Consider the following 12,818-nt stretch of genomic DNA (forward strand, 5'->3'; position numbering starts at 1 on the left):
AATCTTCCCTGAAGTGGCTGGCCAATCAAATTAAACGTAAATCCAATTGAGATGCCATGACATGACCCCAAACAGGCCAGTCTTGCATGAAAACCCTCCTATTTGGCTGAATTTATACAACTCTGCAAAGAAGAGTGAGACAAAGTTCTTCAAAATTCTATGCCACAGCGAGCCAGAGGCTGGTGGTACCCTGACAAAAGGGTTTCAAAAAACTAGGATGGGGAATACCTGTTATTTTGTTTCCTTTCCCAATTGTTTACAGTGGCATTGGAAATGATTGCTCATTGAACTGGACTGCTTAGTGGGAACGTAAAGGGAATCTACAACACACTTTCGTGTGGACAGTCCAACATATATGGTATCTCTAGGTTCTGTTTGTACTGTGTCATTCAAACCTTATTGGAGGTGTTTTCTTTCTCTTTATCTTGCATTATTTCCCATGCAATGATGATTATTTCTCTCTGTTCTTTTCAGTTTTAGCTCTTCCTAATGGCCATAGGAGAAGGCATTGTGAAAGCCAGAGGTCACACAGGCAGGGAAAAGATTTTATTCTGATATCGGGACAATAATGCCCATTTTCAGACAGCCTTCTCTGGCAGGCATTCATAGTCTGTCCAAAGGTGTGCTGTGTCAAGAATGAGAAAGAGCTTGTGAGAAAGTTCAGACCCTGGCTCTTTTCTCACCTCCACACAGCTGTCCAAGCAGAGCGTGAAGTGGGTGTGAATGTCGAATTGTCGGTTTCAGAAAGTTCTATAAGTTGGCTGACACAACCCCCGCCTCAGAGCCTGATTTATTCTTCAACTGCTGAGCCTCAGCCAAAGTCTGATCTAAACGTCCTCAGAAATGTGACTGCATGTGGAAGAAAGATGGACTGCAGCATCTGCTATCTGTCAGCTTTATTCATTTGCAGTAATATTGTTCATCATTATTGCAACATAAGCTTTCACATGACAAACATGTTGCAAAAGTCTGTTTTTTTCTTGCTAATCTATTGTTAGCTTGGATAATACCCATTATTTAACACTATTCATGAAGGTTGAAGTATCTGCTTCCCTTCAGTTAGACATGTAGACATGTTGCAAACACAGGTATTGTGTAAAACAAGAAAACAGTACAGAGACCTAAAATCTGAGCTACAACAAACACGCACTTATGATTTTTATTTTTTGCACTTTAGATGGTGAGTATAATACCAAACAAAATTAGCTCAAAACCACACTATCCAAGACCAAGACTTACCCAAGACCAGAGTTTACCTAGACCAAGACAAGACCAAGACTTTAGGGGGTAGAGACTAAGTCAAGACAAAGACCAAGACAAGCCGAGACCATAAAAATCAATTTTAAAAAACATGACAAGGTTGAACAGTTAAAGAGCATTCTGTCATTAATTTTAGTCTTCTGTTAAATAAATTTGACAGATAAAAACTAGGCATCTGCAACTCTTTCAAAGGACAACAAAATGCAAAAATATTAAATCTTGACAAATTTGTTTAACGAACATCTTGTAAAAAATAAATCCTTGTATGTATTTAAAAGCCACTGACAAGTCTGAAATTATTTTAAATATCTGAAAATAAGATGTTTATCTAGAGTTGTCAGGTGAATGAGGCCTAAAGTAAGTGTTCTGAGGTATCTCTGACTAGAAATAAGATGGACTGATGTTCGGGTTTTTGCAGGTGTAGCTATTTGTTGTTTTTGCGGGTGCTGCTCCTTATTATCACATTAATGAAGTCAAAGGATAGCAGATCTGTGCTGGTCTCAACCCGTCTTGATGAAAAATCCGCAGTCCGGCCAGTCCGAGGCCAAGACAAGACTGAGTTAAAATGCTCCAGAGTCTGAGACAAGACCAAGACATTCAAAATGTGGTCTTAAAACAGGTCTTAAAACCAAGACCCTCTGTAGCAGCAGCAGCTGAAGCGCCCTCCAACTGCTTGCACTGCACCAGCAGAGGTTTCCGTTTGAGGAGGAGATATGCAGCTCATATTAATAACTGCCAGATATCCAAAAATAGATGATTGGGCGTGAGATTTAAACCTTGAATCAGAGTCTAAACACTTTGAGAAGCGAGTGCTGGTCAGCTTTCAGACTGCGTGAGTGACGTGAGTCTGAAACTGGTAGCGCGAGGAGCTGACAAGAGAGGGAAAAGGCATATATCAAAAGATCGATCTTTGGTTTTTATGGATCAGTATTGGATTTTTAAAAAAAGAATCGAAGAATTGATTTTTTTGAACCCAGGCCTATTAAGAAAAGTCTGGTTAACAAGAGGGTGTTTACAGCCACTTCTTTGACCACAATCAGAGCCACAGCCTTCTTCTTTCAGTCATCTTGGGGAAAAAAACTAGAAAGTGGTTAGTTGAAACACATCTATAAGCAGTTGAAGTTGATGTTACCTCCAGCTAACTTTGCCATGCTCCCGTCTGAACAGTTTGGGCCTGGTTAGAAAGTGAAAGGACCAATCAGCGTCGAGGGACAGTACTTTCAGGCACGGCAGAGTCGTGATGTAAGCAAGCAGCAACAAGAGGCCAGCCCGGTACAATCATGGCGGAAGACATTAGCTTGGACGCTGCTAAAGTGCCAGTTTTATTAGAACTTGACGACATTTCTTCATTAAAAGAAGAATAAAGAACAGCAGTGAGTTGTTTTCTTTTCAAAACTGACAAAAGTTGTGTACTGGCATGTCTACAGTCTCCATGGTTCACAGTGTTATGCAGTTCTCTATGGTGTTTACTCTTTCAGTAGGGGCACAGCTAGGAAGCGGCTACGTCTTGTGTTACGTTGCTCTGATTAGCTGGTAAAGATTTGACGGACAGAAAGTTCATCCAATCACCCTCCGAGTTTTTTTTTTTTTTTTTTCAAAGGCTCTGCCCTTTCCCAAACGCTGTCTATTAGTGGTTTTCTAGATGGATGTGTGAAACAAATCCATCTGGCGGGCCAGGTAACCTCCAGCAGGACAGAAGTCTATCCAAGTCAGCAATTCAGCCTGTATTTAAGCCTTAGATCAGCATAGCGTGTGCTAAGACTGGCAGGGGTGCTCCACAAAGCAAGCACACTCACTTAATATTAGTAAGGAGATAACACATGCTTCACCAAATCAATGCACTGCAATTCACTTTTATTATATGCACTGACACACTCTTGCACAATGAGGCGGTTGTGCCATTTGGTTTGTGAACGTCTAAGTCCTTCTGGCTTTACTCCTTAGTGTCAAATAGAACACCAGGAACCAATAAGAGTTACTGTTTGCTCTAAATCTCTTTTCTATGGTGGTTTTAGTTACCTGTCACTACTGGTCAAGCTATCTGTGCATCAGTTTTACCTCCTGTGTGCACTACAACCACACTCAAGAGGTAAAACCATGATGACAATACTGTAAAATCCATTTGTGGCAGAGGTATTACTGGTGACCACTGATAAAGGTTTACCACCCAGCACTAGAAGTACATTAAGAATAACACAAAGGAATAAAAAAAACGCATCGTTGACTCAGGATAAAGAGGTATAATCAGTGAGCTTTGCTGTCACATTAGTGCTCAAGTTCTATACAAATGTTCCGAATTAACTAAAACTGCCCTCCAAAGATTAAAAGCAGCTTTAATCATGGTGCTGTATGTTTATGTTCAGGGCTGTTCAATTCATTGGCAAACATGCATTTATTTTTTAATGCTGTGGTTTCCTTTATAAATCTTAAACATTTATTTTTTTACCAGTTTGTCAAATGGCTGACTAAATGCAGCTCTAAAATCAATTGATGGATTTTCTTTAGGTGGCCTTTTGATGCTCATGTCATAGAGGTATGTTTCTATTATTTCAGACTTCTTACCTTTGCATTACCTGCTCCCTCACAAATAAAGACTCATCTCCATATCTTGATGCTTTGGATGTAAAATAAGACTAAACAGACAAGAATCAGTCATGCTTTAGGTACTTTTAAATGGACCAGTGAAACTGTAAATGAGGACTTTTGCAAAGACTATGGATGTTGGATTAGCACTCTACAGACTCATCCATGCTAGCTGTCCTTGTGCAGCTGGATCAGCCCAGTTCACGGCAGTATAAAAACCGTATTTAAAACGCTTTGTGGTGTCCCTGCTGCAGCTTTAATCACACTATAAGTCCTACAGTGTGTCCCATTCCTTGGCTGCTGCTGCTGCTGCAGAGACCGCTCCTGGAAATGATTCTCCTTGTACTCGTGGCAGATCAGTCCCAGTCACTGACCTGAGTAATGGCCGTGCTCAGTACTGTATTGTCCTCTGCCGCGTTGCCGTGGTGACAGGAGGAGAGAGTACCGGCATGCCAAAGAAAAGGTTCTGCAGAGAGTTGAGGAGTCACCAAATCTCTGACCTTTCTGTCTGTGAGGCTGACTGCACCGCCATTTATAGACACGGAGACACACAGGAACACGACCACAATGACAGGCTGCTGATGAAAGAACCTGCAGGTTTCCATGTTTTTGTTGGGTTCACTCTCTTGTGTGTCTGAACCAGCTTTTTTCAGTCAATCTGAGAATTCTGACATGTTTACTTCAGTTACATCCCTGAGCTGCCTGACGAGGCTGTTCTGGAACAAACGAATACCTCCATCTCTACAGATAATTTCTCAGCCTTTCACTTTTATAACCTTACTCCCACCTTAGTTGTCTTTCTTACCCCAACTCTTCTCAGAATAGCCAATAGTCGGTGACCTCTGTACACTTCAGTGAGCTGCTGTCACACCGAGTATCCTCTGAGCAGGAAACTCAAGAAACACTTCACGTATTGTTCTTATCGACCTACCTTCTGACACCCCAGATCTCTAGAGTGGAACTTTATTTGAAAACATACTTTCTGATCTATGTAGCAATGAAAAATAACAAGCACATTTACCCAGTAACTGTAATTATATAGGACTTAAATTTCAGGTACTTTACTTTTTACTGCATTACTGCTTTAAAGAAACAACACACAACTCTTCCATCCTAACTTAAATTTTCAAAGTAAGGCTGGGAAACATCGCCTAAAATATATATCACAGTGTCTTTTTGCCCTTTAAACTCATTTCTGAGGATAAGATCACAGAAATACACTATATAGACAAGAGTATATTGCCATATATGCAAATCATTAGATTCAGGTGTTTCAATCAGAGCTGTAGCTAAAGGTGTATAAAAGCAAGCTCCTAGCCATGCAGTCTCCATTTGCAAACATTTGTGATACAAAGTGAGTCGTTCTGAAGAGCTCAGTGACTTCTAGCTTGGTCCTGTGATGGATGCCACCTTTGCAGTAAGACAGTTCTTGAAATTTCATCCCTGCTGGATATTCCACAGTCATCTATAAGTGATATTAATAGAAAATAGAAGTGTGTAGGAACAACAGCAACTCAGCCTGGAAGTGGAAGGCCAATAAAATCACAGAGCAGGATTAACGACTGCTAAGGTGCATAGTCGCCAATGCTCTGCTGATTCCACAGCTGAAGAGTTCTGAATTTCCTCTGGCATAAACATAAGCACAAAAACTGCTTCATGGAATAGGCCTCCATGGCTGAGCATGCACGCTCACATCACCAAGTCCAATGCCAAGCATCAGATGGGAGTGTTGTAAAGCACACCTACACTGGACTGTGGAGCAGCGGAAACGTGCTCTGTGGAGTGATGAATCATGCTTCTCAGATGGACAAGTCTGGGTTTGGCAAATGCCAGGAGAATGTTACACCTGCCTGACTGCATTGTGCAAGCTGTGACGTTTGGTAGTGGAGGGATAATGGTATGGGGCTGTTTGTCAGGGTTGGGGCTAGGTCTTTTACTTCCAGTAAAGGTCAATCTCAATGTGTCAGCACACCAAGACATTTTTGGACAATGCTATGCTTCCATCCTTGTGGCATCAGGCCCTTTTCTATCCCAGCATGACTGTACCCCAGTGCAAAAAGCCAGGACTATAAAGACATGGTTTGATGAGTTCAGAGTGGTTTCCTAATCATGAAAAGCTTTCAGTGTGGTTCTTGTATTAATAAAGAAATGTGGTCAGACTCTGATTAAACCATCGTTATAATGTTATAATGAATTTCCCTTCGGGGATAAATAAAGTTACTGTATTGTATTGTTATACTATGGCTACGAATCGAATCACTACACCGACTGCAGCTAGTGCTCTCAGCTTCCAGCTAGGGCTGGGAAATTAATCAGAAGTTAGATTTAATTGCAATATGACCTGCTGCAATTTTCAAATCAAAGAAGGTGCAATATTTCTTTGACCTGAAATTTGAGTCAAAAGACCAGTTCTAAACTTTTTTTTGCAGCAGAGATGTTATGCATGACATATGCTATCTTCTTTATTTTTGTATGTCATTCTTATTAAATAAAAGAATGACAAAAAGCCTGCAATGCAACAATTCATATCCAATTTGCAATAAGAGTCAAAATCATCAGGATTAGATTTTTTTAAAAAGAATTGTTCAGTCCTTTTTAGGAATAAAAGAAAGTCAATGAATTATCGCATATCAAATCACAGTTGAAATATTGGGTACTAAAAATTGCAATTAGTTTATTTTCCAAAATCATTCAACCCCACTTCCAGAACAACTAAACCCCACCCATAGCTACCGCCTTGTTCTCCTCTAAATGACGGTAAGTTCTGTTTTCAGACCTGGCACTACTGTTGAACACTAAAGCAATGCAAGATAGATTTGTCTGGTGGCAGACAAGTGTCTTCAGTGCCGGAGCTGCTAACTAGACTCAAATTGAGCTGCTGTCACATATCGCTCTGTTATGCTAATGATGTCATGATTTATGCTACATGAGTGCACTATAGCACGTGCGTTTACCGGTGATGACGGTGTTCATCAACCCAATCTGTGGCCGGTACTGGTACTGGTACCGGTTTACCACCCACCACTAGACTCCAGACTAATTTTTATCTTTTTTTGCCACTGTCCCTGAACCATCTCATAAACCTAACCACCCTGAAGTGACTCTAAATCATATCCACAAGAAAAAAACGGTTAGAGCTGATTGCAGCCGTGTCTTCAAATGCTGCGCTGGGCTCGAGTGACACCAAGTGACACAGCCTGTCATTAAACACAGCAGCTCTCATGGGGCTCTGTGGTCACTTAGGTCCGCTCGCAGAGCAGAATAAATGGTAAATCAGGGTTTAGATTACATTGTTTTCTATCACAAATCACTCCATGATTTAGTATTGTGGCTGGTAGGTCAAGCAGATTCACTCTACACTGCAACACATATTTGGCAAGTGGCAGTGGCTTATTTTCCAGCACTGACATGCATACAGATATCCCTTAGATCCTGCTTGTGTCCTGAGAAGACTCTTTGTTTGTCCTGAGCAGATTCAGTGTAGTCCTGGGGATGATGGGGCATCCTTAGCTTTCAGCTTTGGTACCTTGTCAGTCAGCATGGGTATTAAGATTCTCACAATGTCGTTGTTGACTTTGCTAATAATACATGTTGGCTAGTCGGGGAAGAAACCAGATTTTTTTGTGTTTCGTGACAGAGAAGTTGAACTCAGAGACCTTTTGTTGGCAAACCACCCCCCCCCCAATTATTACTGCTTTAATGCCAAACATTACAAGAGATTGCAAACCTTCTTTGTGAGGGTACTATTTCTTCAATTTTAAAACTTTCAGGGTCATGCATGCTTTACACTTACAGTGTGAGAGCTAAAATATGTGTACAGAAACTTTCAGTGCAGAAAACATTTCAGAGAAGAAGTGAAACAAAATCCTCTACCAGAGGAGCGTGCTATAGGAGCTGTTGCTCTACATCTTGTTTACTGTGCATATTTTTGAATGCCCTAATTCTTGGCTTTACTCTAAATAAAATAGTTTGATTTTCAGTTAAATTTGTGGCTTGTTTTCTTGTTTAAGCAATCATCTTCACCCATCTTTGTTGGCAAGTCATGCTTTATTTTAGAGATTGCATCATGTTCCCAAACATCAGCAAGAATCTGCAAATAACCATAAAAACAAGTCCCTGGTTGTTTAATTATCTAGGTCAATATTTCTGTGTTTTGTTCCAGCGCTAATGAAGATGACTTGTGCTCTTCCTCGGTATCTCTGAGGTCTTTTCTCAGTCCCATTATGTCTGTCACTCTCCTTTATGTACAATTTAATAACATGAAAACATTCCTCCCCTCCTGAAAAACAAAATCTCCTCAGTGTCTCTGACAGCCGTGTTTCGTCCTCCTAAACCCTGCGGGCTCTTGTCAGGAAAGCCCCCTTCATTCTCTCCTCTCTGCAGTGTCTCCCTGAGAAAAGAAGTCTTTTTCATCTTTCTGTCTCGACATCCCTGGGTTTAATGTGTAATCCCTGCCTCAGAGGCTGGCTGAGAGACAGAGCGAAATGCACGAGCTCCACTGAGGCTGCGGCAGCTGCAACTTTCTCTTTCTGCACATTAGACTCACAAATCGACCGTTCGACGGTCTCGAAGGCCTCGTGTGGGAGGCAAACGCACCAAATGAAGAAAACAGTCAAACACTCACAGGCTCACAATGAAGTATGAGCGCTGCAGAGAACACCTGAACCTGTTACTGTTCACAGCCTGAGGACACAGTGGATCTCAGAACAACTTATGAAATGGGACCTCCCCACATATATACAAGCTTTTTTTTTTTTTTTTTTTTTAATAATCCTGCAGTAAGCCGTTCACAAAGTAATGCATAGAGATATTCAAGACAAAGCAGGGTTGTTCAGGCTCAGCAAACTTAGAGACTGTGATCTTGGCTCACATTGAGGCATTATGTATCAAGTGATGACCAGTGACTCCTAAATTGCCATTTCAGCCAAACTTTTTGTTTTGCAAAAAAAACCCAATCAAATATGCATTAGAATGGAGAGATCACATTTTTTAAAAATATGTAAATACTAGGGGTGTGACAATAGAATCAGTCCACAGAATGAGATGCAACCTGACACTGAGCTCATTATAATGAGCCAATATTCAACACTTTATTCAGGAAATCTTTGGTGTCAGAATATCGAACCAAAAAAGTATTTTCTTTGAAATTCAAAAAATGCAGAACAATTTTTTTCCCATTGTAACCCGTAGTAATCTTGTGATTAACGTCTTTCCTTACATGCTGTTGGTGTCTTGTCTGTTGTAAATACAGACTCAGTGAAGTCAAACAAAGAAAAGGTAAAGCAGCATTTGAATCAAGTAACCATGCAGCTATGCACACTGAAATATTAACACTTTATGAGGTGTTAGCGTCCATGACAGTCTCCATGGCACAGACATTCCATGATTAAATGTATTCTAGTACTGAGAATACAAGAATACATTTAATCATGGCATGTGTGTGCCATGATTAAATGTATTCTTGTATTGAGACTCTGAACAGCAGTGTAGCGATAGTGCATTTATGTTTTTCCATGATGTGGGTTGTGTGTGGGTTGAGATTACCATCCCCCATTTCTTAATTAGCCTCACTGTGGACAGTTGAAAACTAATGCAAGAGCATGTGTGACAGGCAGTCAGTCAGAGCTTTGCATCCTTGTCTTGTCATGCTTTTAATGTCTTTCATAGGTTTTTCATGTTCAAGTTTGCTAATAAGGCCGGCCTTACATCAGGGGGCTTTGCTAAAGCTTTTAAAAGACTCTAAAAAGACTGACATCTGACACCCGCTTACATCTAAACACAATCTATCAGCAAGTCACTGAGTTTTTATTCTCAGACTAGGATTTTTCAAAGACTGTGGGTCACTAACTACAAGACTAGAATATGATTCATTTTGAGATTATTTCCCATCATGCATCTGGTGAAAATTTACAATAACAATTTTTGAGCAGGGAACAAGATGTAGAAGGAGATGGAGATCATATTTGAAATAATATCTCTCGCAAATCATCACTACATCAACATTACGTCTCATCCTGTAGCGAGGGGTCACCGGGAGGTCAATAGGTCATAGAGCCACAGCGGTGCCACTGACAAGGAAAAGTTAACTTTTGAGGACATTTAGCCTAACAATTTTTCATAAACCACAGATCCTTTAAGCAAACATTAACCTTTTAACTTCGTAATGTACTCACCCAATGGCGCAGAGTTAATTTTGACAGCTATTTTTATTTTTAGTCTTAGTCTTTCAATGAAACGCACTTTAGTTTTAGTCACATTTTAGTAATTTCTACCCTTTTAAGTTTTAGTCAGCGAAAACTCAAGACATTTTGGTCTAGTATTAGTCTATTAAAAAGGCCTCATGTTTTAGTCTTAACTTTTAGTCCAAGCATTTCTGGTCACAAGTCATGGTAGTGTGTTCTCTGCACTCTGCCAAACCTGGGGTCCCTGCTTTCTGCAGCTGAGAGACAGAATTTTGACAGATTTACCACCAGTAGAGAAATGTCATGATTTTGAATGTCCGACGAAAACTACATTACATTTTAGTCTAGTTTTAGGGAATCTTGACGAAAACTAAACTTAGTTTTTGTCAGTTTCAGTCATCACGCATCTATTTTTGTTAGTCTTAGTCTAGTTTTTGTCATGGAAAAAAGGCTGTTGACAAATATTTTTAGTCATAGTTTTAGCTGATGAAATTAAGACTGCTTTCGGAGCAAACCAACGGTGCTTCAGTGCATGGTGCGGTCGTCCTATGTGATAATTGCAGGTGAAGGTGGACAATCATGGTCATCAGTAGATAAAAAAACAGATATTAGTAATAGGGATGCAGGATATTATCAGAACAAAATCAGTATAAGCAGATATGACATTTTTACCAAACTGATATTTTGGCTGTAAATATTGGCCGTATATACAAACAAGTTTGTGGAATTATGGGCTAGACCAGCAGGTCTAAGTCAGCTGAAGTCTTATTCTGTCTTCATCCTCATTTCTTAAACTCTAAACTGTGCTCTAAGGACAGAATTTTTAGGTGTTTGAATATTAGTATTGATAACAGTATCAGCCAAAGGCATTTGTAAAATAAATGCACAAATCCAACACTGTGCATCCCCAGTGCACTACTGATTAATGCTGAAATGTTGTGCTCCTAACTGCTGAATTTAAGAAGAGATAGTTTCTGGAAGGTAGATGTCAACTGTTGGACAAACTCTGGCCTGTGAACATGAGAGAAAATCTCGGCACAGTGGGAGTGTTCAACCAAAAGAAGTGATAAAAGATCCTCTGTATCAGCATCAAATGAACTGTTCTTTTAAACATTGTTAGCATATGAGCCCTAGTTTTCATAGTCTGTAGATCTCTAATGTTTTTAGCTTTTTGAGTTGTGTAACAAGACAAAGAAACATTTTGATAAAGTAGCAGATGCTTCTTTATCATTCTCTCTCTAACTGTAAGGCCATTTCTTAGAGTCATGTTTTATTTTCCTCCCCTCCTTAAGTGGATCTGCTGAATTCTTCTTTAGAGATGTTTTTGTGGCCTTTGAGGCCAAACTACCATCGTTTGTGCAGTCAGGTCAACTAACCCTCCGACTTTTCTTTGTCTCCTGCAGAATACGCCGAGAGCATTGGAGACGGAAAGACTGAGGAGTTCAAAGAGGCAGAGAAGAAAAGGATCATGGACCTTGCAGAGAACTTCTGATCAAAAATCTTTTCTTCCCCTGACTCTTATAAGACTGTTTTTACATGCAACATCAGAACTCTGCTTCTGGACTGACGGTGAACTTGAGCCAGTAACATAATGAAATCAGGGGCATGTTTACCTGCACAGCAATACTGAGATGACTGGTTAAAGGTTATTTACAAGTTTGTAAGGGGAAAAGTTTTGAATAACCTGATTTTTTTTTTTTTTTTTTTTTTTTTTTGAAAAAATGTATGATGTATAAACTTGTGTTATTAGAGAAAATGTCCTATTTCATGGGTAATTTTTGTTTTTTTTTAATATGTTTTTCTTGTAATAAGCACAATCTTAATGTGTTTAAAGGCTGGTTAAAATCAAAGATTGCTGTGCATGCAAACTTCCTATAATCAGTCTGATTTTATTTTGAAAAGCAGAAGATTGTAGCCCGACCGAAACAGAGAAAATGAGATATACTCAGAGCGACTGCAGATAATTACAGACAGACTTTGCAGACATCTGCAAACTTAATATCTCTCCCTCGACTCTCCCGCTTTACCTGCTTTGTTTGTTTTGGATTTGAGTGTAAAATATTTTCTAATAAAACATTTGGTAATAAAAATCTGATTGCTTGTTTGGTTTGTTTGATTAATGTCAGGGTTTAGTGAGTAAGATTGGCACAGCTTGTTGATATTCGTCTCTGCACATGAATCTCATTATGCCTACGCTTGGTTACTGTTGCACAGAGGCACAGATGGAGACAACAAACAGATTTCTGCAGCACAGAGAGACTCCTTGCAGAAAGAAAGACCTGCTTCTTTGAGGTATTTGTCTGAACCCACCCACTGCTGGATCTCAGCTGCCTCCCTGAGCTCTCAGCCCACTGCTGTCTTTTCTTTGTGATGCTGCACTCACATACAGCAGTGTGGAGGTGTATTATGGTAGAGCTGTATACACAAACCTACTGTATTATTCTCCCTGTCCTGTGCACTATTATTCACTGTTTCTTTGCTGTCTTTATGCTTAGGAGCAAAAGGGTGCGTGAGCGTTAGAGGTGAGTGCAGGGAAAATAGAAAAGGTTGTAGTGCTGAGATCTTTATAGAACAATTCAGCCACTGTTTCCAGTCATATCAGACTCATTTTACTGCATTCAACAGTATCAAACACATTTTATTGGGACAGAAACTGTTTAAAGCTGTACTACACTGTTGTATCTGTTTATAGCTGTTCTCTGCAGTCCCCCATAGGCAGTCAATCATCGCCTCATAGATTAATCATACTGAGAGAACTGCAGAAGCCATGCTACCTGGATCACATTTTTCAGG

The 12,818-nt window shown here is 40.0% G+C and overlaps 1 protein-coding gene across 1 annotated transcript in view; it reads left to right on the forward strand.

Moving 5' to 3' along the window:
- Positions 1-12,071, forward strand: part of ctnnbl1 (catenin, beta like 1) — an 88,203-nt gene extending 76,132 nt beyond the window's left edge. Inside the window, exon 16 of the mRNA XM_041799474.1 lies at positions 11,429-12,071. Coding sequence (XP_041655408.1) covers positions 11,429-11,517 — 89 coding nt within the window. The 3' untranslated portion in view covers positions 11,518-12,071. The remainder of the gene's footprint in view (positions 1-11,428) is intronic.
- Positions 12,072-12,818: the final 747 nt, after the last annotated feature.

The sequence above is a fragment of the Cheilinus undulatus genome, linkage group 11 (genome assembly GCF_018320785.1).
Source record: "Cheilinus undulatus linkage group 11, ASM1832078v1, whole genome shotgun sequence".
NCBI lineage: Eukaryota > Metazoa > Chordata > Actinopteri > Labriformes > Labridae > Cheilinus > Cheilinus undulatus.